This window comes from Eremomyces bilateralis, assembly GCF_010015585.1.
Source record: "Eremomyces bilateralis CBS 781.70 unplaced genomic scaffold P152scaffold_3, whole genome shotgun sequence".
Classification (NCBI taxonomy): domain Eukaryota; kingdom Fungi; phylum Ascomycota; class Dothideomycetes; order Eremomycetales; family Eremomycetaceae; genus Eremomyces; species Eremomyces bilateralis.
The window spans coordinates 284,744-310,934 of record NW_022985069.1 but is presented as its reverse complement, the minus strand read 5'-3'; the positions used below and the strand labels follow the sequence as shown (position 1 = coordinate 310,934).

The window sequence follows — 26,191 nt, the reverse complement described above, 5'->3', positions numbered from 1 at the left end:
GCATTGGGTATTACCATTCTCTCTTAGGTCCGCAGCATGACATGTACAGATGGATAGGTAATCTACTTACCTTCCGGTTTATCGCCCAGACAGGTCTATTCTTGCCTTTAACTCCCCAGTCCCCTTTAATCCACCAAATCGACGGCCAACCTTTGCTGGCTCAGATTCCGTCACCATTCACCAAAAATGGCTTCTACATTGTATCTTACCCGGATTATCGAACTCAGTCGTGACCATTGAAGCTCAGCGAGAATGATATATACTTGAGTGTGGTCCCTTGAGCCCGTCACTGCCAGGACCAATCGTGATACGGACTCCAATATCTGCCGCCACAGTTCAACTCATGATGTTAACACTGCAGTAGACTACAGTATGCATCATAACTTTTGGTCTTCTCCAGATTCTGCAGTATTTCCCGTTTCCTTTAGTTATTGGTAATTTTACGGGTTATCAAATGTGTGCTAAAATCATGTCGGCACTTCTGGGCATGTTTACAGTACTGTGAATATCTTACTAATACATACAGTCACCTTCACACTGCAGGTTTGTAGCAGTCAGCTTCTTTAGATTAATATCCTCAACTATATATATGATCAAACTTCAAACCGCCCCAATCCTCATTTCGGAGTTTCCTGCACAATAGTAGGTAGCGCAATTGGGAAATGTACCCCATACACATGCACTGTGGAATTAGATCCCGAAAGGCCTCAATCTCCCCCTATTCTGCCTTCTTCGTCACATCGGCCGCATGCTCCTCCAACGCTTGTGCTTCAAGGCTTACGCCCGCCTGCTCAAGCTCGATCTGGTTAATCGGCCCTGTAAACCAGCGATGGGCCCATAAAAACCAGGTAGCAAACGTGAATAGAATGACAATTCCCACAGCAACCGGAGTGTAGTTCAATGACTGACTATCAACCGGGTTGAGAGTTGGGAGACAGAACACGATGGTGATGAATGCGACCTGCGTTTTTCTCTCGTTAGTGGCATCGTAGTCATTCGGACCAACGGCTGAGTTAATCACTTACCCAAAGACACGCAATGAATCCTACTGGCCACGAGAAGACTTTCAAGTCGAACGGACCCTTCATCGATTTGAACTTTTTGGGCCAGATAATTGCGATCAAGACCGGGATCGCGTAGCTGATATACAATCCGATGGTAGCGATGCTCGTAGCGGCTGCGTACGCGACGCTGGATCCCAGACTCGGCAACGCGAGGATGAAGGACAGGGTTGCCGCCAGCCAAATCGTCCGGATCGGGCTCTTCAGCGTCGGGTGGACGTGGTCGAAGAAATGCGGCAACGCACCGTCCCGGCTGAAGGCGAACATCATGCGGGAGTTAGAGGTGATGGAGAAGAGGCCGCAATGCCAGACGCACACCATGATCAGCGTCATGAGCACCAGGGCGCCGTTTTCCCCGAATACGTCCACTAAAATCTGGAGCACGGGCTGCTCGTAGTCCGAATTGATGGTGCGATCGAAGTCCTGGATGGAAAAGAGGAGGCTGAGCATGTAGAAGAAGCCGAAGATGGAGGAGCAGGCGATGGACATGATGACGCCGATTGGGGCCGCCCAAGAGGCATCGTGAGTCTCTTCGCTCAAGTGCGCGGAGGCGTCGAACCCTGTAATCGTTATTAGATTCCGGAGACCTAGAAAGGTTGAATTTGCTTTAAGGATTCAACCATCGTAAACCGCTGCATAGCCTGCAGAGGCTGGGTCGATTCACATATCCCTCAACCACTCACCTGTAATCGTAAACTGGCTCATCAAAACTCCAGTGATCGCAACATACGCGGGCGAAGCGCGTTCAGACCAGCCCGGATCACCGGTTCCCTGTGATACAGTAAGTCACCGAACACATATAGGACTCCAGTATCGGTTGCTCACATCGTAGAAGTGCCCGAAAACCTCGCTCGCACTTCGATGCGTGGGCGCCTTGCTCAGGATGGCGATCGCCAGCGCCCCAACGCCCAAGCTATGCAAAACGATACTCGCATTGTTCAGATACCGCAAGGCGTGCACCCCGAAGCTATTCACCAGCCCATGGCTGACTAGAATCGCCGCGTAGATCCCGATCACCTTCGCGGGCGTCGGCTCGTAACTAGTCTTCACCGTCGCGGCCGTGCTGATCAACCCGGCCAGTCCGAAGGATATCCCGGTCGTCACGGCGAACTGGCCGACGAAGTTAAACCAGCCCGTCACCCACGAGAAGAAAGGGGCGAGGTGGTCGGGAGCGAGTTTCGCGGCCCAGAAATAAGGGCCCCCGGAGGTGGGAATCGCGGACACGATTTCAGCCATGGAGAGGCCGACGAAGAGGGTGAAAAAGGAGACTATATTGGTAATAGCGGATGGATCGAAGCGATATTAGGTGATTTCGACATACGTACCGCAAATCCAGCCCGATGCCATTACGGCAGGACCGCCAGTTGTCAAGCCATAGCTGTCAACCTGTCAGATATGGTCCCCAGTTGATCCATCAGGAGTTCTTACCTGAATAGGGTTGTAAGACCTGTTACAACACTCTGTGACACCGATGGTTAGCTCTTGAGCCTCGATGGAACTTTACCACGACGATCTCCGAGTTCAACTCACAATAATACTAAAGGAGACTCCGAAGTTTTGCAACACACTCCAGTCTCTTTTCAGCTCTTGTTTGTAGCCCCAGTCAGCGAGACGGTTCTCGTCCGCTGCGTCAGTCGCGTCGGTGACGGAGAGTCGCCGCGCCATGGAAGACATGACGTCGTCCAAGTCCACTGACACGGTGAATATGCAGCAGCCGAACCCAATTGATCCTCTCACAGAAGCGCCGATTAGTAGATTCGACGAGATTTAAACTAGCAGTTTGTAGATGCGACAGACTATGCGCCCAGACGATCTCCGAGAAAGCGAAGTGCGCGCTGAAAATTGGGGAGACCGACCTTATCAGCATCGGCCTGCAAGCATCTCAAGCTTCACGGGCTAATAAAAGTCCCGTTCGGTTCTCGCCTTGTCGTTGTGTCCTACTCAGCCAAGCACCCGTGTGATGCGCCCTATCCGGGACTAGGCCCTTGGTCAAACCCGCCAATTTGCTTGAATCCCCGCATCCAGCGGTGCTAAGGCCGCTACGGGACGCCCATCACGTATTCGCTTTATCATATCAGGCCGGGAGCACCGATAACCTGGCGTCGGTGGCGTGGTGTCGAGACCGAAGACTACGGTTCGTGGTCTGGGACTTTCATGTAGGAGCCGAGAAAAGTTACTGATAGTTACGGATAGTTACTGATAACTACGGATAAGTGGTAAGGCGTGGAGTGAGGGCTGGAGACAGGGGGGTTGGTTCGTGGGCGTGGCGCCTGCTGTTGTGGGGTGGTCTACATAAATGGAACAGACCCTGATAGGCTGGCTTGCGATGTCATGAGGACATTAATAGGATGTATAGGATGGGAAACCAAAGAGAGAAATCAAGGTGAGAAGCCTATAAGAAAGGTAATCACGGTGATAGTCGGGACACATTAACATGTACGTTAACATGTTCGAACAATATATGGACAGGCTTGCAGTTCAGTACCTCGCCTACTGTGCTGATGGCCTGATGATACCCACAGCAAACAACACCTCAGTTACGAACTGACCTGGTTACCGCAATAGAAGTTAGGATATCAAGTTAGGAAACCACTGCGCTGTGGGAAACAAATCGACCGCTTGAGATTTGCGCTGCTGATACATAGATCTATACAAAATGGCCCCCCAGATGCTCCTATGCTCCGTTTATGTGTCGTATATTAATTCGTCAAACCCAGGTCATATCTTTTGGCAACGCTCTAATGCTCGGTAGCGGCATTAAGTATGCGTAATGAAAGGGCTGGGCGCATCAACGTTGCATCAGGCCTTCGGTCTTCGCTCTGCTTTCCAAATCTCGCGCTCGCGCTTCAGACTCCGCTTTACATACGGTACAGTGATCCATGACCAGATACCGGCCCAAATAAATGGGACGGTCCATCCAACCTGACAATCCATTAGCCTGATGTAACCACATGCAGTCGATCGCACTCCGGACTTACCACATATGCTGCATCTTTCTGAAGCGTGAAGATCAAAATCGTCGTCAGTGTTGCAACCCCGATCGCTCCGAAAGCCCAGAATAGGGTCAATCGGTGCAACATGACTCGGAAATAGTGGCTCGAGAGATACCGCACGTTTAGCCTCTGCCGGTACTCCGCTCCGCCGCTTCCATCCACCGCCACGACATCTTCGATAAAGGCATATAACCCAGGTCGCAGCTCCGCACCTCGCGGAAGCGAACTGACCCGTACCGGCGCCCGCACCTTAAAGTATCGCAACACATCGACAATCAGCATCTCAACGGCGAGCGCGTACAGCATCGACGACACGGGCATGGCGAGCAGGCGAATCGGCGGCTCATGCGGCACGGTTCCGACGATCAACTCAATCATGACGGCGATCCATCCGAGGCTCAGATTCCAGTGGAACCAGTCGAGGTACCAGCGATGCGAGCCGATGACGCGACACTTGCTGCCTTTCCGGAAAAGGCGGTGGAATCGGAGGAAGTATTCGACGATGGACACGGTCCCGAGGGTGGCGGTGCTGATGGAGAAGACAGCGTTGTGGGAGAGGCTGGTACCGTAGAAGAGGCCGAAGTAGAGGGCGATGGGGACAAAGACGCAGTCGACGATGACGAGGGACCAGAAGAAGATGAGGGCCTTCTTCCGGGAGCGGAGGTCGTAGTTGAGTTCGGGGGGTTCGGGGAAGGACGGATCGGCGTAGAAGACTTGCGTTGCTGGGTAGTCGAGCGGGTTTGCTGGATTCGCTGTCGCTGTCGTGATAGCGTCGCCGGTTGGGTCGTCGGTTGGGTCGTCAGTTGGGTCCTCGGGGTTCGTTGGGGCTTCTGAGGGAACTGTGGTGGTGGAGGGTTCGGAGGATGGCTTCTCTTTACGGAAGAACCCCATCATGGTCAGTGGAATGAGACGGAATGGACGGTGAGGATCTTTCGAGGATCAATGCCGTTAATTTATTATCGTGAATGAGGGAGTCATCAGCGATAACGAGAAGGCGATAGACTTGCGGCGTGGCGTGACAGACCAACGCCACCTGCTGAGCGAGTGTTGAAAGAGTTCAGCTTCGTAAAGGGAATAGTTAGATGAGGGTCGTGGTTGATAAGAATGGAGAGATAGGGACGCATGATGGCAATGAAGAAGGAAGAAAAGCGAGAGGATTGCTGACGACGATGTCGATGGTCTTTTATTCTGACTGGAGTCTTGATCTCGATGCCTGGCTGAATGGCAGAACGGAGTTTGTTGAGAGATGCAGTCATTCATGCAGGGCCCTGACTGGGCTTGTCCTGTGTTTGGCTGTGGATGACGTCGAGCCGAGCTTTTTCTGTGTGTGCTGGTATTCTTAGTCCGCCGTTGCAACGGAATCCATCCGTCCAGTCCATTGGGAAATTCGGGAACGGCCGCTTCTACACATGTCAGGCTCTGTCAGCAACTTAGCAAGGTTGTTGTACAGGAGACTATCACTCCTTCGCCGAGACGGGCTGGAACGAATATCTTTCCGCCATTTCACGTTTCGGAAACCTCGACAATTTCTTGAAGTACCTAGCTGCCAAGTGTATGGTCCCAAGAGTTGATTGTTCAGCGATCAGCTTAGTCGTACTCTGTACGGACAGTGAGATTGTGAGAGGTGAATATTGATGCCTTAGACCATTGGTCTGGGCAGTGGTTTATGCCTCAGGCAACACAACCAGAACACCAGACCAGACTTGCATTATTCCTAGAATGGAATTCGAGTGCTTTAAACTCCGAGAGGCAAGGAATTGAACGATTCTGGTCCTCACTAACGAGTCTTGCTCCCCGCAGTATCGTGCATAACTTTCGCGTCCTACAACTTCGTCATAATCACTACATAATCTCATGGACACGTGACGCGCTTCTTCCACCTAACAGCTAACATTAAATACCTTATACCCCATTACCCGGTACCCCTGTTAATGTTGTGCACGGGCCTCTGTGATTGTTTACACTCTGGAGTTTCTTAAGCCGCGCAAGTTAAGGACTCTGTGCGACAAGCTAACGGTAACCATTAATGCACCTCCAAATTGCAATCAATTCATGTGCTGCTCTTTGGTTGTATTTACAGCTACTCACCATGCCTCGAGATTTGGGCCCCCCAAAAGGTCGCGACAAGTATGTCTCCGTGGCTACACCACACAAGTCGCCCATGAAGTACGTACCCAAACAACCGCCCTGGGCACCGTGCAATTCGCATTCCATGCCAACGAATACTAATGGATTTCAGAGTCCCTCTAAATGATGACCGGAGGGAAAAGGCCAACCGCATGCAATCTCGACAAGCCCTCCATGAGGTCCAAATGAACCAAATACGCGCGGCCGCGACGCCCATGCGGAAGCGACGGTCGTTCCTCGGGACCAGTCCGCGGACTCCAGGCGACGATGGACCCAGTGTCGGCGGAAACGCGGTGACTCCGATGAAGCGGGTGCCGATCCTGGCCAATTTCGAAGAATGGATGAAGATGGCGACGGACAACAAGATCAACGCGCAGAACTCCTGGAACTTCGCGTTGATCGATTATTTCCATGACATGTCGCTGCTGAGGGAGGGCGACGGTGTGAACTTCCAGAGGGCGAGTTGCACGCTGGACGGATGCGTGAAGATCTACACGAGTCGCGTGGACAGTGTCGCGACGGAAACCGGGAAGCTGCTGAGTGGCCTGGCGGAGAGCAGGAGTAAAGACAGCAAGGGTCGGGGAACGGACGGAGAAGACGCCGATGGTTCCGATGGTTCCGATGAGGAAGGAGAGAGAAAGAAATCAAGGAAGAAGGTCAGGTCAATCGCATGAGAAATGGGAATTATATGCTTACCTTCGGATGTAGACGCAACGGTCATCAGAGGCTACATTGGTCAACTCCTTTGCTCAACTACAGCTAAAGAAGATGGAGCTCGAGTTCTCGGTCGACCCGCTGTTTAAAAAGGCCTCAGCTGATTTTGATGAGGGTGGTGCGAAAGGACTCTTGTTAAACCATCTCGGTATCGATACTGAAGGCAGGATTGTCTTTGACAGCAGCGATGATGTTCGGGAAACGGAGCCGCAAAACGAAGCCGGAATGGTGTCGGATGCCGAGGCCGAGAACTTGCCGGGGGAAGATGGAGATACTTTGATGCAGGACGCAGACGCTGAGCAGCTCGAGGAGCCAGTGGAAGAGCCGGCAGTAGAGGTTGATATTGCCGGTTTGGGGGCGAAATTCTTTCCAAACCTCGCAATTCTGGATGAGCAGGATATCTGTCCCTCGTTTAAAGACTTCAGCCTTGGCGATCCGAATGGATCGCTTTCACTACCTATTTTGAAGGGTGCGGATGACTGGAAACAACAGAAGAGAGACACTACTCCGGGCGCTTCAGGGGGCTTCCTTGATGGCGATAACCCAATGGGTTTTGACGACGACGACGACGACGCACTTGGGTTCGACCTGCCGGGCGACGTGGGGTTCGGAGAGGGCGGCGAGGCCTGGGCAAGAGAAGCCGCGCTCGACGTCCAGATGCGGCCGCATGACGGTTTAGCTGATGACGACGAGGCGAACGGCAATGTCGGTACCTTCGAGGTCGGAAAGCCGCAGTACGGGGTTATCCTACAACACGGCGTCGATGACCAACAGGCGAACATCTTGAATTACTTCGACGAGGCCCTTCAGAAGAACTGGGCCGGGCCGGAACACTGGAGGATCCGACGAATTAAGGATGCTGCAAAGGCAGCGAACGCCGGCCCGACGAAGCGGAAGGAACGGGAACCTTTCGAAATCGACTTCGCTGCTCCAATGTCACAAGCGATGGCGGACGGGCTATATACGACAGCGGCATCCATTTCCTCGATCACGCTACCGAAAGCGCAATGGAAATCGAAGTCCAGAAATCTCCTTCCTGATGACAAGCATTTTAGCTCCCGACAGCTGCTACGACTCTTTCTCAAACCAAAGGCGGAGATGGGCTCCTTACGGCCGTCGGGTGGCCGCCTAACCGCAGACCAGGCTTCATCGAACGCCAACCTCGACGAGGAATTCTGGGCACGGAAGAACGAAGAGGCCGCAGCTGCGAGTGCCGAGGAAATGGCAGCTCGAGGCGACTATGATGCCGATTTCTTCCAGGACGATGGCCTCGGCGCGGTGGGGATGGATGACGATGACGACGGCTTGGAGTTCGCGGATGCGAGGGACCATTTCTCTCCCGACATTGCAGAGGGCGTGGGGAATGGGATTGCGCCCCTGGGCGAGGCACTCAACGGTCACCAGGAGGGAGCGTTTGGTACACAGCTCGTGACTCAAAGTCGGCGGTTGCGGCCGGAGTACGTTCAATATGCTCGAGTAGCGAAAAAGGTGGATGTACGGCGGTTGAAAGAGGAGATGTGGAGGGGAATTGGGTTCGAGGAAGCTTTGGTAAGTTGGATCCTCTACGGCCTGGATCGTCTTTACGAAATACTGGTTGTGCTAACCTCCTGCCAGGCTCCTACCGAAAATCCATCAAGACCTACTCAAAAACCCCTTGCGACTGCCCAGGAGGATACTTTGATGTTCACCGACGTCATCAACAACCTGCAGACGGTGTATCCCAAACAAGCGATGGCGGATATCTCGACCTCCTATTGCTTCATCTGCCTCCTTCACCTGGCCAACGAGAAAGGGCTGATCATCAACAACGAGGAGAACTTCGAGGATTTGTCAATACGGAGGGATTTCGCGGCGGATATCTCGGACGGATGAGACTAGATTCGGGACATTCACAACACATTGTTCGGCGCTTGGGGGATCGGGGCAGGTTCCGTTCGGGGTTATGATTGTATGTCTGATGAGCCATTTCTGAATACAATGAGCCTTTCTAGGCATCGTGCTATTCTTGCTCCTGCATGGTTACAGGACATGCGAACCCGATGATGGCAGGGAGTTTCAGGTGAAAATGTCTCAAGGGGTATCCCTTTTGAGGCATCGTGTATCGCGACATAAATACCACTGTCCGCACCCTCTTAACTCCCCATAACCCTCTTCTACCGAGAGATGAGAGATCGCGACAAAATTGTTAAGGACCTGTTGCGCACCCCCGCAGCTTTAAGAGGTGCAACCATTATCAAAGCTCCCCTGTGCTACGCCTGAGTCCATTGCGCTTAAGTGGCCAAGAGACGTTCCACCTTTCAGTCGTCTACCCCTTTGCATCGGCCATCCTTATACCAAGATCACGCTGCAGTAACTGGCCCGACTCGGACTCCTGCAGTCCGTCGTTTCTTGATAAACGGTGCCTTCTCCAGGGCCCGTGCCTGAATTCCCCATACCTCCCTTCCCAACCTCACAAGCTCGGACCCAAACCCACCCAGGACTTCCTCCGCCCCTAAGCCCGGCGCACGAAGGGCCTCGTATTCTTCGTCCGTTCCAAACGTTGCGACCTTCCACTCCCTCTTCCACCTCTCCACCGCTCGGACCGCCTCACCGTGCTGGCTCTGGACATTGGTGGCGATCATGTAGAAAGATGAGCGCTTCGCATGCTGCGGTGCCGGCTTGAAGAGCTTGAGAGAAGAGAACTTGCTGAACTTGTACAGTAAGGAGACCGTGTTCCAGTGCTCGACTTTGTGAAGAAGGACGACCATGGTTCCGCCAACCTTGACGTGCTCAAGGCCAAGAGCAAGTTGTGTGACGGTTAACCTGCGGGCTTCTCGCAGCTCTCGATATGCGGCCCGGACGTGGGTACGAAGGACTTTACCGTCGCATAAGACAAGATCGAAGCGTTGTCCGGGTTCGAACTGTTGGAGTAGCAGATTCTTCGTGTCGGGATGCTCGGCTGGGACGTCTGTGAGACCCATATCTTCAGCAAGCATCGTAACATCAAGGAATCTGAGTGTCACATTGGGATCTCTTCGCAGCAGCGTCCGGTGCCCTCCCTTGGAAACAGGCAGGCTGAATCCCAGAGCGTGGGCTCCAGGGTTCATTTTCAACGTCGTATCAAGAAAACCACCGGGGGCCATACACATGTCTAGGATGGTTGGGCTATTCGCAACCATCTTTGGAATCGCAAGAGCACGGGTTGACTGATGCATTTCTTGGCCGATCGTCTTCATCATTTTGTAGAACATTCTAGCTGTCTTCTTGTCAGTGCTGTCGGCATCGTGGCGTTGCTTTCGGAAGAATCGATCGCCTTCTGGGTTGCTCCATCCCTATGTTAGGCATCAGTCAACCGTCATGCTCTTAATTTTAGCTTGGAGTTTCCGCGCCGGGTTTATTTACCTGCTGCCGAAGCTCAGTCAGTTGCCGAAACTCGGCGACGTTTTCCAGCAGGTACTGCACTATGATGGAGCCGGCAAGTTGTGTCTCTTGATCGCCGGGATATTCCGACTGGTTTATACTCTCCTGGGTGGTGTTGTCCGATGCATCGCCCTAGAGTGGAACATCGCTGGTCTCCTCCACTTGGCATGTAGACATGGCTATCAGATTTTGGAGCAAACAGGGCTGTGTTTGGAAGTTCGGAATGGGGAGGATTTGAAATACCGCAGCGTAGACAAGGACAGCCACGGCTTTATAGTCGCGAAAGGCTTCTTGTCCTCATGCGGAGAGCATATAATGGAATGAGCATACATCTTAGCTACTCACACAACACTACCCAATACTACCCAATACTACGTGCCATTTCAGTCCATCTGCCAATGAGTTTTGGACTACTGCTCACTGTATATTAGATTTGGTTGGAGGACGGGAACCTGCCCTTTGTTGGTGGTGTAGGAAAGGCAGACATACTTTGTGATGGCCAATTATGGCCATACACGTGTGCGAAGACCACCACCATCTGGAAACACAGGCAATGGAAGAGAGTAGACTGATACAGAGCTACCAGAAATCCTTCGTCCTGTTTTCACCAGATCGACGTATAGAATTCCCACGGGTTCTGTCCTTTCTCCATGCCAGCAATCGTTGCTCTTCCACATCGAGGCTCAATCTCCTTACATTCATTCGGGGCCATAAGAAATAAGGACAACCATATAGGCACCTAGCGTAGTAAATGAACGGCATTCAAAACTGACATGGACAAAGTCATGGAGCGCCCAGTTACTCAGAATCGTCTCGCAAGTGGAGACGGCAATGGCGAAAACGAGGGCAACTTTGTTGGGGCATGCATCTCAGACCAGGACTTTGGGGAGTGTCTGGTCGACACAGATACCGATACCGATAATTCCACACTTCCGCTAACGCGCCGGTGGGCCTGGTACTGCAAACCCAAATCATGTCCCGACTACTTCGCAGCTTGGTCGTGCAAGAGTAACTTTCTACCTCATTTGTATGAGACGCCGATTCACCGAGAGGATGCGACATCGAGAACACGCGAGGGTCACCGCAATTTTGCAAAGACTTGGAGGGAAGAGACAGCATACAACCTCAGTGAACTAAAGAACCAACCGTCCGAGGGAGACAATGACACGGTGAAAGAGATGCAGTGCGTCGTAGGCGCGGACAAGAAGTAGCTGTGACGAAGCCTCTCGAGTGCAATTTCACTCATCTAGCCGAAATCAGCTACGTAAAATAATATATAATACTTGGAACAGTTCTTTGAGTCTGAAATCTCATGTTTGCGAGTCTCGTTGCTGATTGAACTCGCAGGAAGAGGGATAATGATCTGGACCGGAAATGTTAAGAGATGTTGAGAACAGTGCAAAGAGAAAGGGTTTAGTGGGGTGACGCAGCGATTCATCGCGGCAAGCCTAGACATCAGCTACTATATTATACGGAGCACAAGCGGGCAAACATGCTGCGGAGCCATGGTCTTTGATAGCCATATTGCTTCTGAGGAGGTGGTTTCTCTATCTATATAATCTAACGAGTTCTGTTGTCGCAGGCCAAGGCATGAGCTCTAGGAGTCAAGGCTACAAACTGCATTAATGATCTTGCCGTGACTCTCGTATATCTGTAGGGCCGGGGAACCAGCTAGAACACACAACTTACACACAACACACAATAAAAACAACTTCGCTGCTGTAACAACAACACCTCACTCCCAACCATTTTAGCACATCACGTGCGACATCTGTTATCAGTTATACGTAAGCTGTGGGAACTGTATTATTACCTACCAATCAGCAGCAAGCCCGCAAGGGACAGTAACTCACAGTAGCCAAGTCTGATTGGCCCATGTAACTTAAACACCGCGCTTGGAAATCTGGCTACTATTGTTAGGAGTACCACCGCGATTGGCGAAGAATTGGTGATGGTAACTATCTCCCTTCGTGGATATTTTCTGGTTGTGAAATGGTCTAGGTTCCATAGTCAAGGGGAATGAATAACCGTGATCCCTTCAACCTCCACCGAGCCGCTCCTGCAGTCCACCTCCTTCGATTCTCCGCCCGCCACGCCGCAACCCGAGCCGTCACCTCCGCCGCCCAATACACCCAGCAGGTCGCCGATTCTAGCGCAAAGCTCCTCGAATCCGGGAAACAGGTCTTCGAGAGCAAGACCGCCAAATACATCCCCGAGAGCGTTCGAGCTGAGAAGGCGAGCGCGGCGCTATCGCCGGGAACGGAGGACGAGAGCATGTCGTTCAAACTACCGCGGAACGTGCCGAGCTTCGCGGATCCGCAACGGAGATTCGAGGATCAGGTTTGGGGAACGACGGGACGCTCGCGGTTTTCGGGGACGGGACATGGCGGTGGTGGAGTGGCGGATAGAATTGGTGGAATGTTCGATGGCGGAAGTGGGGGATTGCCCATGTACAAGGACAAGCCATACTACGCGGCGTCAAGACGAAAGTCAGTATGGCGGAAAAATGGCGTCTATTTCTTTTTGTTGTTGACGGTATTCGGGTTCCTATACTGGAAAGGATTACTCTCTCATGAGAATGTAAAAAGAGTTCAGAAAGGCGGTTCCAGCTTCTGGAAATCAACACAAACCCACGGAAAACCGGATTGGGATGAGCGAAGAGAAAAAGTACGAGATGCGTTCAAGATTAGCTGGAAAGCCTACGAGGATTATGGATGGGGATTCGACGAGTATCGACCTATCTCCAAGACCAATCGACAGATGGTTCCCCCGAACGGAGTCGGCTGGATCATAGTGGATGCTCTAGACACGCTGATGCTCATGAATCTGACCACGGAACTGGCTCATGCCCGGGACTGGATCTCAACAACACTGGACTATAACCGGGATCACGAGGTCAACACCTTCGAGACAACGATACGGATGCTTGGCGGGCTGCTGTCAGCTCATTACCTGTCTACTGCCTTCCCGGATATGGCTCCGCTACCCGCTGGAACCCCAAAAAATGAAGACCTATACCTTGAAAAAGCGTCGGACCTTGCAGATCGGCTCTTAGGCGCGTATGAGTCCTCTTCGGGCGTCCCGTATGCCAGCGTGAACTTGCGCACGTCGAAAGGCATCCTGTCCCATGCGGATGGCGGCGCGTCGTCCACCGCAGAAGCGACCAGTTTGCAATTGGAGATGAAATACCTGGCGAAGTTAACTGGAGAGACGCACTACTGGGAGACAGCGGAGAAGGTCATGCAGGTTGTAGATGACAATGGTGCTGAGGATGGGTTGGTTCCGATCTTCATCTATGCCGATCAAGGAACCTTTAGAGGGAGTAATATTCGGCTAGGAAGTCGAGGGGACTCCTATTACGGTACGTATGAAACTCCGCCAAGCAGGAATTGTATACTGACGCGCTCTAGAATACCTGATCAAGCAATATCTGCAAACTACCAACCAAGAGCCGATCTACCTGGATATGTGGGAGCAAGCCCTTCGCGGCATTCGAAAACACTTGGTCACGTACTCGTTTCCTTCGAACTTCACACTGCTCGCTGAGCGCCCTAATGGCATTGATGGGCATATCGAGCCAAAGATGGATCATCTCGTCTGCTTCATGCCCGGCACCATCGCATTGGCTGCAACTGGCGGTGTCAGCGTTGCACAAGCCAAGCAGTCGGGAAAATGGTCGAAGCAGCAAGAGGAAGATCTCGATCTTGCAAAAGAGCTAACGAAGACCTGCTGGGCCATGTACAAAGCCCCCGTAACAGGCTTGGCGCCGGAGATCGCGCATTTCCATCTCCACGATCCGCCTCATATGCTTGAGGAGGGCAAGCTGGCTTCTCCGGATCACTTCTCGTCCTCCGATCCAGACGATGCATCTTGGCGGAGTGACATCATCATCAAACCGCTTGATGCTCATAACTTGCAGCGTCCAGAAACGGTTGAGAGCCTCTTCTATATGTGGCGGATAACAGGCGATGAAATCTATCGTCACTGGGGTTGGGAGATGTTCCAATCCTTCGTTCGACATACTGCTGTGGATGATGGAGCGGGGTTCACCAGTATCGGCGACGTCACGAAGATTCCTCCTTCTCCCAGAGACAATATGGAGAGCTTCTGGCTGGTACGTCGGCAGCATCTGCTGTATAAATCATGTCACTAATGATACGCTAGGCTGAAACCCTGAAGTACTTCTATCTATTATTCTCACCGAACGATCTACTCCCATTGGAATCCGTCGTGTTCAATACGGAAGCGCACCCGTTCCCACGGTTCGAGCTCGGAAAGCTCTTCAAAACCGGCTGGAAGCGAAAGCCACGAGGCGCCGACGGCACAATCTCGCCGGGCGCGCAAAGCAGGGACGGCACAGAGCCGAATCTGCAAGACACCCACGTGAAGCGATCATCCGCCACGGAACGAAATCTGGAGGGCCGTGAGATCGAAGATTCTGCCCAGCTCCCCCGCGCGGAAGACAGTCAATAAGTGAAATAAAGTTTAGGACCTGCACCTGATCCTGGGATATTCGAAATCTTGGTGATAAGATGCATTGGGAGGAGTTGCTCGGAATTTCCGAGTCGGAAGCAATATGCATAGAGGTGTGCCTCATATTTCGGCGCGAATTGATACGAGACGTTCCGGTTTGACTGATCCCGCTTGCCAATCTTGCTTTTGGCCTCGCTCTTGGCACTCGTACTGCTGGCATGGTATGTAATATTCCATGTACCGATTGAATTATCAATTTGGAAACCTTCCGTGCCCGGACCGTCCGAGTGTATTACCGTGGTCACTCTTCACTCTTCAAACCAATCGGCAACGTTTCTTATGATGATCATCTGAGTCGAACCGGTATAAATAGACTCATCACAAACCGGGCCGAATATTAGCCTAGGTGGAAATGACAGATCGATCCGGAAATCAATATATGTGCTGTCGGGTGGCCTCAAGAAACATTAGCTTACTGGTATCGCGGAGCTTTACTACCCGCCACAGGAAGGTGGAAATAGATGGCCAAGGCTTGCATTATGAGTCTATTCGCCCTACAAACCAGCATCGATATGACAACAAATGAAATAATAGGCAAGTTGGAAATGCATAATTTAGAAAGCTATCCAACCCTGTGCGAAACTAGGCTTCATTGCGTCTACTCCGAACTACCATCACTCCATTTTACTTTCTATGCAGAACCCTTTTGATATGGCGCTTTAGATATATGAGGTCAATATATATCCATCGACCGTCGGCCAATGCATATCGGTTCTGTAGGGCAAGGAGATGAATAAACCTTCAGGGGTTCGTGCTCGTCACATATATATTGTAAATCCCCTGTCCACTGATATAGATAGCTTGGCGTTTCTCGTTCAACCCCAATTCCTCCAAACAACCCCGTCTGTGCGCAATAGCTCCTATATTGATCTGGGACTAGAACGCCCTTGGCTTTGCCTATAGGGATGCACTTTGAATCTCACAGAAATTCGGACATGGACAATGTTTTAGGGAGCTTGTCTACCCTACCCGGTACAATCATCACCCCTTGAAAGATCATATACCTTCCTTGGCTTTGTGAGTAAAGGTATTCGCATGATGGCACGGAGTATAAGATTAATGGACTCTCCTGCCGAACCTCGCTTTCCTACGCCTTACCAGTTCCCTTCTCACTGCCCTGTTTGAACACTCTTTCATTCTTGATTTGCCATTCATTCTCATATTTTAGCTTCCCTCTGAGAGGTGCCAGCTTAGCATCATGAAGTATACCGCTCCTATCGCCATTCTGAGCGGCCTGACTGCGGCAGCGCCGCAGTTCGGTGGTCTCGGAGGCGGATCGGGAAGTTCCACTTCCAATGAGCTCCTCCAGGGTAGCTGCAAGAAGGTCATCCTGATATTCGCCCGTGCCTCCACAGAGGCGGGGAATATGGTAAGCTGCCGCGAAGTCCCAGGGTCGATGTCCTCCGCTAACGATCATTCAGGGTGGAAGTATGGGCCCGCAGGTGTGCAGTGGACTGAAATCAGCGTTGAATAACGACGTGATTTGCCAAGGAGTCGGCGGGCCTTATACCGCCGGTATGCCCTAAGGTCCGACGTGTGGAATGGAGACAGCTAAACCATATAGGCTTGATGGACAATGTTAAAGCAGAGGGCACCACACAAGAGGCCATTGGCGAAGCGACGCGCATGTTCACAACGGCGGATACGAAATGCCCGGATTCCATCATCGTTTTCGGAGGCTTCAGGTGAGCCTCTCCATATCTCTTTCCTCTTTCCACGCTACTCTGTGTCGAGACATACTGATGTCGAGGAACAGCCAAGGGACTGCTGTCATGCATGGCTCTGTCAAAGCCCTTCCAAACAACATTAAGGAGAAAATTGCAGGAGGCGTTCTCTTTGGAGACACTCGCAACGCGGAAGACAATGGCCAGGTTCCGAACTTCCCGAAGGACAAGATCAAGATCTATTGCGAGGAGGACGATGGTGTTTGCGGTCAAGGGCTCAGCGTCACTGGTGGGCATTTCGTAAGTCTAAGAAAACGGATGATCCTGTAAAAGCATACCTTAACAGGGTTCCAGGCTTATGTTTCCAATGGCGATGGTAAGGACGCAGTGAATTTCTTGGTTCAAAAGATCAACGCCGCGGGGTCAGGAGGCGGCTCCTCGAGCGGATCAGGCGGCGGGACTTCTACCGAAGAACCTACCGGCTCTTCAGGTGGTTCGACCGGCTCTTCAGGTGGCTCGACCGGAGCGCTCGGAGGACTCTCTGGTGGTAAGTTGAAATTACTCATCGGGCGAGTTCGGTTCTGATGGTATGCTCGATCTAGGTATTGGTGGTTCGTCAGGTGGGCTAGGAGGTCTCTCCGGAGGCTTATCCGGCGGTCTAGGAGGTCTCTCCGGAGGGTCGTCCGGCGGTCTAGGAGGTCTCCTTGGCGGCTCATCTGGAGGTCTCGGAGGCTCATCCGGAGGTCTAGGGTCACTCTTTGGGGGCTCATCTGGAGGACTCGGTGGTTTGTCCGGTCTCTCTGGAGGCTCATCCGGAGGTCTAGGGTCACTCTTTGGCGGTTCATCTGGAGGACTCGGCGGTTTGTCTGGTCTCTCTGGAGGCTCATCCGGAGGTCTGGCAAGTCTTCTTGGCGGCTCAGGAGGTGGGCTTGGAGGCCTTTCGGGTGGATCGGGAGGTTTGGCCCCCCCGTCCGGCAGCAGGTAGAAGAAGAGACGCAACGATCGTAGCAGGGGAAGACGGTTGTGAACTTCGGCGTGGTTGAACCGACGTCATTATCTTCTTGTATGCAATTTTACCAATTGGACTCAAAGGCATCGTTGCGTTAGAATGTGCGTAAAGGTATCCAAGCCGACACGGCTTACTGCGCGGGTGGAAAACGAAAAGAATGCTCCCAATTCTGCACTGGGCTACCAAACCATACATGAAAACTCATACTGCCATGACCAATAGAGGAATTTGCGCCAGAACGCTTATAGAAACACCATACGGACCAGTACCGATATTACTGCATATCTTCATCCTCATCGTCAACCTGTATGAAAATAAGCCTTGTTCCGTCCGTGGTCGTGTGCCACACGTCAAGCATGGCATATTCATCCACCGCTTCCTCAAATTGGTCCTCGGTGAAGCCCCTGGCCATGACTCTTTCCCTAACCCTTCTAAGATCGAGGGCACCCGATCCATCCCCGACGGCCGCTGCACCACTTTCTTTCATGCCGCGTATCAGGCGATAGACCTTCGACGCTGGAGTCTGGTCAGCATTGCGATCTTGCTCGTCAGCGTACAAGCTGGCTTTCGAGACGTTCAGAAGACGCAGAGCTTCATCGACATCTTCGGATATGACCTCCTCGGCAAATCGCAGCCGTCCCAAAGCTTGGGCAAGACGGAGGACCGCCAGGAGAGAACGAGGGGTGGTGTGAGTGAAAGCTCCACGCTTGGAATTCTCATCGCGCTTCTGCTGGGCTCGCATGCGAACATATGCACCAACACAGTAATCAGCCACGCTCTTTGGGATCACCGGCCGGAAACTGCGCGCTCGTGCGACCCATTGGCGGACTTCTGCCGGAGAGAAGATGGTGCCGTCCGTGCCTACGGGATCGGGATGCCGGTTGTGAATGTGTACGTGAGTGACGTGTCTCGCCAGCTCTTCGTCGGATTCGCGGTCCGGGGTGTCGAGCATCAAAAAAAGGATATCGAATCGGGAGAGTAGGGCAGCAGGGAGATTGATGTTCTCAACAGGTGAGATTCGTGGATTATACCGGCCATAGAGCGGATTAGCAGCGGCAAGGATTGACGTGCGAGCGTTCAGGGTCGTGTTGATGCCGGCCTTCGAAATGGAAATGGTCTGCTGCTCCATGACTTCGTGGATGGCTGTGCGGTCCGAGTCGTCCATTTTATCAAATTCATCAATACAGCAGGTGCCGTTGTCGGCCAGGACCAGGGCTCCGCCTTCAAGGATCATTTCATCCGTGACTGGATCTCTCATCACCGCTGCGGTCAGACCTACACCGCTGGACCCACGACCTGTCGTGTATACTCCACGCGGTGCGACTTTAGTGATGTACTTCAGCAATTGGGATTTTGCAACACCGGGATCACCCATCAAGCAGATATTGATGTCTCCTCGAATTCGCATGCCGTCGCCCATTTCTTTGGTAACGCCGCCGATTAGTTGTAGCAATAGCGCCTTTTTCACATCGATGTGGCCGAAGATTTCGGGGGCAATCGAGCGCGATAGAAACTCGTAGAGCTGCCCGGATCGTTGTAGTGAGCTCATCCTGCTCAAAGTCAACTGAGACAGAACGATGTCATCGTAAGCTTTCTTGTGTTGATTGGTCCACTGTAACTCCAGGTATGTGTCGGTGAGAAGTCCAGCACGTAGGGCTTTGAAACCCGTGTACGGGATGGGCAAGAAAATTCCTGCAAGGTCAACCACATCTCCAGGGTTGATTTGTCTGCACAACGATCCATGTGCATGGACTGTCAAAAGACGAGGAATATGACCGACAGGAACCTGGTCGGACATTTCCTGAATTTTGATCTCCTGGAAGGGTAAGAATTTGCTTGCTCGTGTGGAGTGGAATAGTTCTCCTCGGCTACCGTTATCCTTGCATTCTTTCGCAGGACAGTCCATCAAGGGAGCAAACTGCTTGGTGGTGATGGGCTGGAAGATTTCGAATCCACAGCGATCGCAGGCATAGGCGTTAACCAACACTGACGGCTTGACATCAGATACTCTGGTCGTAATACCACGGACAGTAATCAACTGTCCGAGATGTTCTCCTTTGATATTGCGCACCGCAAGCGCTTTTGAGGATATCGATTCGTCTGAAGAGCCGGACGGAGTACGCGGTTTGATATTGACCGTATAGCGTCTGGTCAACTCAGGAGGAAAGACCATTTCCGCATCTAGAGACTGCATACCAGCCTCTTGAGCTTCTTGGATTGTTTCATTCCGCTTTTGTCGTTGAGCGACTATGATATCAAGGACGTCATCTTTGAAGCTTTTGGTGGTTAGTACGATGCTTGATATATACAATGATGCACATACGTTAGGTCTGCGGTTTGCTCAGGTAGGACCTTGTCAATTGCACGCGAGAAAATCTCGATATAATGCTGCGCATTCCCTTCAATTGAGGAAACTAGCTGAAAGTCTTGGCCTTGCTCTCGGTACGGTTTTTCATACTGTGAAAATTAGCTGAGGTTGTGCAAAGGATACCGGAAAACGTACTTCGTCAAGATCGTCAAGCTCAATCAAAACATGACTGCTCTTTCTGTCGGCAACATCTTGCAGTAACCGCATGTATTTGACCTTCGGTTGACGTGATGCTCTGGTTTGCCCTCTTCGCTGGCCCCTTCCACCCTCGTCTGACTCGTCCATGAAATCATACTCCTCATCCTGATCATCGTCATTGATGTTCAGCGTTTCCAGCGCTTCGCTTGTCTCAATTGCTTTGAAAGACTTCAAAAAATCCTGGATCGCATCTATCATCCGTCAGGAGAAGCAACGGATGCGCGTTAAGTAAATTACCTTGCTGCTCTGTATAGTTCACCGGCGCTCTCATCTGAGGGAGCGCCATTTTGTTTTGTCACGTCGATGGTAGAGAGAATGATCGATGTCTTGAGTTACTGTGCTTTGCTGTGTTGTTGGTGTCGTCGAACTTGAGCGCTTCACAGAAACCAGGTGGCAGGGTTTAAGTTCCTAGAAGCACGCGTCGCGTTGTCGCGTTAGTCACGTGAGACATTCTATCCAAACCCCTGTCGTCCCCAGCCTCACCCCCAGATTGGACCCACATCAGATGTGGCTTAGTCGCTGAACTTCGGCCACCTCGGCTTAACTGTGATCACGCAGACGGGAAGTTCGGTTCAAGGATGGATTCTCTATGGAACGTGGATGTACAGTTCAGTTCGTAACTATTGTTTCAACAATTCTTCGCAATCAAGCAGGCTTTGATTCTCTGTCTTCCTCCTTGCTCCCTGGTACAAGTGCTATGATAGGATTCATTTTGTCATGACAATGGCCCAGTCTGGCCAGTCCGTCCAAGGCGAAATCGCCCTCCTCGAGTTGAAGAACTGTCTAGTTAATCTTCCCATAAGTCTGGTTTCCGCGCTGGTCAACGCGAATACAGTAAGTTCCCTTTTCTCGAAACGGCCAACTAAGCCTGACTTTCAAAGATTGCCCAAAATGTGGTAGTTGAGATATCCTATCGCGAGCCAAGCCCCACGGGCAGCAGCCAGACGTCCGGGTCTACACCTCGGTCCATATTCGTAGGATGGACTGGCATGCAGAGCAAGCGAAAGGTTGCGCCTGTTGTAGGACGAGATGGATTAGCCAGGGGTAGCAGAGAGCAAGACGTGAGCGTGGTTGAAATAGACACGACATTTGCGCGGTTACTCGGTCTCCATAACCTGCAGAAGGTGGTTCGACACTGCTCCGCTGTGATTCCCACGGCTAAACTTGTGACATAGGTTGGGATTTCGCTTCATCTTGAACCGATTCAAGCGACCACCATCAATATCGAACCGCTCACCGCTGCCGATTGGGAAATGATTGAGCTCCATGCGCAATTCTTGGAGCTCAATTTTCTATCCCAGGTACGGGCGCTGCCGAATCCTCTATACGAACCGCCTTCCAAGAACAAAGAAGCCTCCAAGCGACCACCGCATCCGATTACACTACACCTGTCCCCTACCTCTACTGCGAATATTGTGGTCACGTCTCTCGCTCCAGCCCCGAGCAATACTACGCCGTTTGTTAAGATCTCTCCGGATGCGGAAATCATTGTTGCGCCTAAAACGCGCCAAAAGAGCGAAAAGGGCACGGGGAGGGAAACTCGAAGTGTTGGCAGCGCTGGGAGACGAAGCGCAGGCGGCAAAAGCGGCGCAAGTGCGGCCAGAAATCGACATCGGGATGATCCTTCGAACCGCGGGTGCCTCTTCCTTCGAGGCGTCGATCGCTCTTTGGCGTCGGAATGGTTCGATGACGAGCCGCCGAGTGAGACGCAAAAAGATGGACTGAAAGTTTGGGTGGACCGCCAGCTTTTGATGTCAAAACAGCTGAAAGGCGTAAATTGGGTTTCTGTGTCGCTCGTTAAACCGCTCGGCCTCCAGGAGCCTGCGGATCCACAGAAAGAGGCAGAAATCGAGAAGCCAGCTGCCAAGGTGGTTGCTAAACTGGAAGCCTGGGACGATGCTCCAGATAGCAATCACATGGCACTCTCCACCCTTCTATGTCAAGTCCTTGCTGCGGAAGGACTCGTAGGTGGAATTGTACGGATCGAAGCTGCTCCTTTGCAAGTTGCCAAACCCAGTGCAATGAAAGGATCCAGGGATTCGGCGGTGAAAACTCTCAAGGTTTTCCCATTCGCCACAAGCGATTCCTCTTCCAAAACCTCCAGCATCAAATTTGGGGGTGAGTCTAAGCAAGAGAAGGATGAAGCTTCCGAGCGCTTGAAAACTCTCTTTGGCAAAGGGCCTCTCGGCAATGGACTATGCGATGGTCCCATTACGGATGGAATGGTCCTACCCTCCATTGAAGGGGTTCCTGGAGCTCTCACCTGGCCAGGGGGTCTTGTGCGTTTCGAGCCTCCGCAAACACCGAACGACTCCTCCAAGCCAAGCACATTTTGGTTCCTGGGCGCCGAACGAAAATTTTCTTTCGATACGCAGCCGGAGATTGGAATGCCGTCGAGCAAATTGACTCTCTCCGTTCCAGGCGAACCGTTACCGGCAAAAATACCAGAAATGGTTGGTATCGATCACTTGATCGAAGACCTCAGAATGCACCTCGGTAACTCCTCATCTGTCCTTCTGACTGGTGGGCTTGGGTCGGGCAAGACAAACTTGGCCCAACTGCTTGCCAAACAGCTTCGCGATGAGTCACTGTACAACGTCGTATACTTCCCTTGCCGAAGCCTGGTCACTGAAGAGACTCGGGTTGGCACGATCAAAGAGAACCTAGAACGGGTCTTCGCATCCGCTGCTTGGGGTGCCCGACTCGGCGGTAGATCCATCGTTGTTCTGGATGACATGGATCGTTTGACCCCGGTGGAGACGGAGTTGCAAGTAGGTGGAGAAAATGGGAGGAGTCGGCATGTCAGCGAATGTCTATGTGCTATTGTTCGCCAGTACTGCACGGAGGATAGCGGCATCGTACTTCTCGCGACTGCTCCTGGGAAAGAGTCGGTCAACAACGTGATCATTGGAGGGCACGTAGTTCGCGAGATCGTAACGGTCAAAGCTCCGAACAAGGAGGGAAGGCGGAAAGTCTTGGAACTCCTGACGAAGCGACACGCAAGCCTTCAGGAGGAGCCGAAGCAGTCGAATGGCATTAGCGAACATTCCAGGCAACCCTCGCGTGCTCGAGCATGGCATTCACGAGAGAATTCAAGCGACTTTAGTGACCTGGGTAGCCGACCGGGCACGCCGCGAATCGATGACAACCACACAGAATCCTTCGTTGTGGACCCCTCGATCGACTTCCTTGAGATTGCTGGGCAAACGGATGGCTACATGCCTGGCGACCTTGTCCTGCTTGCCAGTCGTGCTCGTAACGAGGCGCTTATTCGGGTCGTTTCGTCGCAAACAGACTCGCATAACGACTCCGGTCCTGCAACCCTCTCCGAGGCGGATTTCACAAGTGCGTTGAAAGGTTTTACTCCGGCGTCGTTGCGGAACGTTACACTTCAGCAGTCAACGACCAGATGGGATAGTATCGGAGGATTGCACACCACCAGACAAGTCCTCCTCGAGACGCTCCAATATCCCACCACCTATGCACCAATCTTCTCCTCGTGTCCTCTTCGGCTTCGCAGTGGTCTCCTCCTCTACGGATACCCCGGGTGCGGCAAAACCTTGTTAGCAAGCGCCGTCGCTTCCGAATGCGGGCTTAACTTCATCAGCGTCAAGGGTCCCGAAATTTTGAACAAGTACATCGGTGCAAGCGAGAAAGGTGTGCGCGACCTATTTGAACGCGCCGAAGCAGCGCGACCTTGCGTGCTTTTCTTCGATGAATTCGACTCGATCGCCCCAAAGAGAGGTCACGACAGCACCGGGGTCACTGATCGAGTTGTGAACCAGCTTCTCACTCTCATGGACGGTGCTGAAGGCCTGAGTGGCGTCTATGTCCTTGCTGCGACGAGCAGACCAGATCTGATCGATCCCGCATTGCTCCGACCCGGTCGTTTGGATAAGAGCCTGATCTGCGACATGCCCACGTTGGAAGATCGTGTCGACATTTTGAAGGCTCTTGGAACGAAAGTCAAATTTTCCGACGACGTGTGGTCCCCCGATAATGCGCCGGGCGACAATGGTAAACTGGTAGATGTGGCGAGGCGTACAGAAGGTTTCAGTGGAGCGGATCTTCGAGCCGTGGTGCAGAACGCCCAGCTCGAAGCTATCCATGAGCTCCTAGACCAAGACGATGCGAATGATATCGGCTCTAGTAAGATGGCGGATGGAAAACCGAAACCGAACGGTGTCTCCAAAGGGCCACCGAAACCCACCGGCCAGCTTGATTTCTTCCACTTCCAATTCGGCGAAGACGAACGGTCGTACGCTGTGGGCTCCGGTGAGACGTCGACTGCCAAACTGGCGGAGAGGGCCAATATTGCCGCCAAGCTGAGCAACATGCAAGCGGCACGACGGCGGCAGAAGCAATTGCAAGAGCAACAGCAGGGGACATCGCATGATCATGAGGACGCGAGAAGCCTGCATTCTGTTCCGGCGGAGGCGACAGAAGCAAAGACCGAGTCCAAACAGCCGAAGGTGAGTTGGAAGCATCTGGTGGGAGCGCTTTCGACGACCCGAGCGTCCATCAGCGCTCCCGAGCAAAGAAGGCTGCAACGCATCTACGATGATTTCGTCGGAGGGAGAAGCGGGGACCTGCCGAACGGGCAGGGTGGCAATGAAATTGGAGGCCGGTCAAGTTTAATGTGAAGCCGAATTGGCATTGCACAATGTAATATACGATGTGTAAAGCAGCCACGATTCTTAACTGGTATCTTCCAGCGCGTGTTCTATCAAAGTCTTGTATCCCTTGACAGCTTCTTCCAGCTCCGATACAGTGAGCTCCTCGTTTGGCCCGTGAGCAACCTGGATGCTCCCAGGACCATACAAATACTTCTTATGGTCTCCCGCCAGGTTCGGGATGTCCGTTCCATAATTCACAACCATCGTCTCGAATCCAGGCACATCGGCGTCCAAATCCATAGGTCCATATCCCTCCGCTTCCCACTCCGTCTCCAGCCCACCCCCTCTCTCCTCTGCTCTCTGCTGGACCGTCTCAATTGCGGCTAAGATTCGCTCCCTTTGCGCTGGAGCGGAGCCGGTCGCGAGCCGGAATGCAAGGAGAGCGTGGCTCTCTGCCGGAACCACGTTCGCGGCGACCCCGCCATCGATCTTTCCGATATTGAGCGTGGTTTCGCCGTACTTGTCGCTGGTTGGAAACGTCCCGACCAGGCCTTTGAGGACGCGCAAGGCCTCGATCAGAATATCGATGGCATTCAGCCCTAACCATGGGTAGCCGCTGTGACTGGCCTTCCCTTTCGCCATCAATTTCAAGCCAAGGTTCCCTTTATGTCCACTCGCAAGCTTGCCTTCCGTCGGCTCGCCGAAGATCACGGAGGCGTAGTTGCAGGGTTTGTGCGAAGAAAAGTGCGCCATCCCGTCGCCCCCCGTCTCTTCCCCGACGACGTAAAGCAATGAAAGGGATGGTTCCGCGTTCTGCGTCGCTTTGTACCCTTTGACAACGTCTAACGCAGCAATAACCTGGGCTGCCACGCTTCCTTTCGCATCCACCGAGCCACGGCCCGAGACGACATTGGTAGATTCGTTGTATTCCCACGGGTAAAACGGAGGAACCGTGTCAATATGAGAAGTCACCAGGACCCGACTTTCTCGACGGCCCTCAGGGTAAGCCAGGACGTTGAAGCGGTCCGGCGAGACTTCCTGAAGCTCCGTCTTGAGACCTCGCTGCTGCAGATAGCTTTCGAGCCACTTAGCCACCTCATTTTCGTTCTCTGTGATAGATTCGATGTTGACCAGGGATTTGTGTAGTCCCCATAGCTCTTTTCTCGTCTCCTCTGCAAGGGGGGAGTCCTTTGCGGTGCCCGGTATAGCCATTGGGGCTTGGTTGACCATCGGCTTCAGAGGTAATTGTACGGACAACACCTGAATTGGTACAAGTGCCAGCGAGGCCAAAATGGGGAATCTCATTCTGTATATACAATCGCTGCAAACCCCCCCCTTAAATCACCTCAAATCATGTTCCGTGTCACACAATAGCACCTGCAGTGGGCAATGGGCGTGAGGGAAAGTGCCAGGATTATCTCAGCTTGGGCTCAGACGGTATCCAAGCCATGACTCTGGTTAAGCTAAACCATAACCAGATTAGCCCCATGTTTAGCGTGAACGCCACTC

The 26,191-nt window shown here is 52.5% G+C and overlaps 10 protein-coding genes across 10 annotated transcripts; 5 read left to right on the top strand and 5 right to left on the bottom strand.

The window, feature by feature from the left end:
• Positions 1-718: 718 nt before the first annotated feature.
• P152DRAFT_464278 (amino acid transporter) lies at positions 719-2,735 on the bottom strand (the record flags this gene model as incomplete). The annotated part of the gene is made up of 7 exons (XM_033680553.1): positions 719-961; positions 1,026-1,621; positions 1,745-1,832; positions 1,887-2,329; positions 2,387-2,439; positions 2,490-2,521; positions 2,592-2,735. 7 exons carry the CDS (start codon positions 2,733-2,735, stop codon positions 719-721), a joined length of 1,599 nt encoding a protein of 532 aa, XP_033537042.1.
• A 788-nt stretch (positions 2,736-3,523) lies between these two features.
• P152DRAFT_455115 (uncharacterized protein) lies at positions 3,524-5,289 on the bottom strand. The gene is made up of 2 exons (XM_033678732.1): positions 4,040-5,289; positions 3,524-3,983 (listed from the first exon to the last, which is right to left on the bottom strand). The coding sequence occupies exons 1-2, from the start codon at positions 4,943-4,945 to the stop codon at positions 3,861-3,863; spliced, it is 1,029 nt and encodes a 342-aa protein (XP_033537041.1). The 5' UTR covers positions 4,946-5,289; the 3' UTR covers positions 3,524-3,860.
• A 729-nt stretch (positions 5,290-6,018) lies between these two features.
• P152DRAFT_455113 (barren) lies at positions 6,019-9,048 on the top strand. The gene is made up of 4 exons (XM_033678731.1): positions 6,019-6,220; positions 6,294-6,837; positions 6,890-8,443; positions 8,510-9,048. Exons 1-4 carry the CDS (start codon positions 6,144-6,146, stop codon positions 8,765-8,767), a joined length of 2,433 nt encoding a protein of 810 aa, XP_033537040.1. The 5' UTR covers positions 6,019-6,143; the 3' UTR covers positions 8,768-9,048.
• Positions 9,049-9,198: 150 nt separating this feature from the next.
• Positions 9,199-10,559, bottom strand: P152DRAFT_511563 (uncharacterized protein). Its single transcript, XM_033682712.1, has 3 exons — positions 10,457-10,559; positions 10,277-10,426; positions 9,199-10,206 (listed from the first exon to the last, which is right to left on the bottom strand). The coding sequence occupies exons 1-3, from the start codon at positions 10,469-10,471 to the stop codon at positions 9,235-9,237; spliced, it is 1,137 nt and encodes a 378-aa protein (XP_033537039.1). The 5' UTR covers positions 10,472-10,559; the 3' UTR covers positions 9,199-9,234.
• Positions 10,560-10,648: 89 nt separating this feature from the next.
• P152DRAFT_455112 (uncharacterized protein) lies at positions 10,649-11,971 on the top strand. The gene has a single exon (XM_033678730.1). The coding sequence runs from the start codon at positions 11,068-11,070 to the stop codon at positions 11,503-11,505; it is 438 nt and encodes a 145-aa protein (XP_033537038.1). The 5' UTR covers positions 10,649-11,067; the 3' UTR covers positions 11,506-11,971.
• A 342-nt stretch (positions 11,972-12,313) lies between these two features.
• Positions 12,314-14,767, top strand: P152DRAFT_390179 (seven-hairpin glycosidase; the record flags this gene model as incomplete). Its single annotated transcript, XM_033676029.1, has 3 exons — positions 12,314-13,655; positions 13,705-14,408; positions 14,459-14,767. 3 exons carry the CDS (start codon positions 12,314-12,316, stop codon positions 14,765-14,767), a joined length of 2,355 nt encoding a protein of 784 aa, XP_033537037.1.
• A 1,258-nt stretch (positions 14,768-16,025) lies between these two features.
• On the top strand, positions 16,026-16,821 carry P152DRAFT_391031 (cutinase precursor; the record flags this gene model as incomplete). Its single annotated transcript, XM_033676076.1, has 4 exons — positions 16,026-16,196; positions 16,249-16,342; positions 16,392-16,512; positions 16,584-16,821. The coding sequence occupies 4 exons, from the start codon at positions 16,026-16,028 to the stop codon at positions 16,819-16,821; spliced, it is 624 nt and encodes a 207-aa protein (XP_033537036.1).
• Positions 16,822-17,579: 758 nt separating this feature from the next.
• Positions 17,580-20,427, bottom strand: P152DRAFT_455110 (MCM-domain-containing protein). Its single transcript, XM_033678729.1, has 4 exons — positions 20,304-20,427; positions 20,004-20,257; positions 19,824-19,957; positions 17,580-19,776 (listed from the first exon to the last, which is right to left on the bottom strand). Exons 1-4 carry the CDS (start codon positions 20,350-20,352, stop codon positions 17,775-17,777), a joined length of 2,439 nt encoding a protein of 812 aa, XP_033537035.1. The 5' UTR covers positions 20,353-20,427; the 3' UTR covers positions 17,580-17,774.
• A 221-nt stretch (positions 20,428-20,648) lies between these two features.
• P152DRAFT_455109 (AAA-domain-containing protein) lies at positions 20,649-24,952 on the top strand (the record flags this gene model as incomplete). The annotated part of the gene is made up of 3 exons (XM_033678728.1): positions 20,649-20,900; positions 20,948-21,190; positions 21,242-24,952. Coding segments are annotated over exons 1-3 (3,817 nt in total), but the record flags the coding sequence as incomplete, so codon positions are not given.
• On the bottom strand, positions 24,723-26,072 carry P152DRAFT_455108 (Zn-dependent exopeptidase). Its single transcript, XM_033678727.1, has one exon. It carries the CDS (start codon positions 25,985-25,987, stop codon positions 24,764-24,766), a length of 1,224 nt encoding a protein of 407 aa, XP_033537033.1. The 5' UTR covers positions 25,988-26,072; the 3' UTR covers positions 24,723-24,763.
• Between the last annotated feature and the right edge of the window lie 119 nt (positions 26,073-26,191).

Excerpts from the sequence above, each read along its gene's own strand:
- P152DRAFT_455115 (XM_033678732.1), bottom strand. The coding sequence starts at position 4,945 with ATGGGGTTCTTCCGTAAAGAGAAGCCATCCTCCGAACCCTCCACCACC. Across the intron at positions 3,984-4,039 it reads AGAAAGATGCAGCATATGTG|GTTGGATGGACCGTCCCATT; the intron begins GTAAGTCCGGAG and ends ATGGATTGTCAG.
- P152DRAFT_455113 (XM_033678731.1), top strand. The coding sequence starts at position 6,144 with ATGCCTCGAGATTTGGGCCCCCCAAAAGGTCGCGACAAGTATGTCTCC. Across the intron at positions 6,838-6,889 it reads GAAAGAAATCAAGGAAGAAG|ACGCAACGGTCATCAGAGGC; the intron begins GTCAGGTCAATC and ends CTTCGGATGTAG. Across the intron at positions 8,444-8,509 it reads TTGGGTTCGAGGAAGCTTTG|GCTCCTACCGAAAATCCATC; the intron begins GTAAGTTGGATC and ends ACCTCCTGCCAG.
- P152DRAFT_511563 (XM_033682712.1), bottom strand. Across the intron at positions 10,207-10,276 it reads TGACTGAGCTTCGGCAGCAG|GGATGGAGCAACCCAGAAGG; the intron begins GTAAATAAACCC and ends TGCCTAACATAG.
- P152DRAFT_455112 (XM_033678730.1), top strand. The coding sequence starts at position 11,068 with ATGGACAAAGTCATGGAGCGCCCAGTTACTCAGAATCGTCTCGCAAGT.
- P152DRAFT_455110 (XM_033678729.1), bottom strand. The coding sequence starts at position 20,352 with ATGGCGCTCCCTCAGATGAGAGCGCCGGTGAACTATACAGAGCAGCAA. Across the intron at positions 19,958-20,003 it reads AGCTTGACGATCTTGACGAA|TATGAAAAACCGTACCGAGA; the intron begins GTACGTTTTCCG and ends TAATTTTCACAG. Across the intron at positions 19,777-19,823 it reads GAGCAAACCGCAGACCTAAC|CTTCAAAGATGACGTCCTTG; the intron begins GTATGTGCATCA and ends AACCACCAAAAG.
- P152DRAFT_455108 (XM_033678727.1), bottom strand. The coding sequence starts at position 25,987 with ATGAGATTCCCCATTTTGGCCTCGCTGGCACTTGTACCAATTCAGGTG.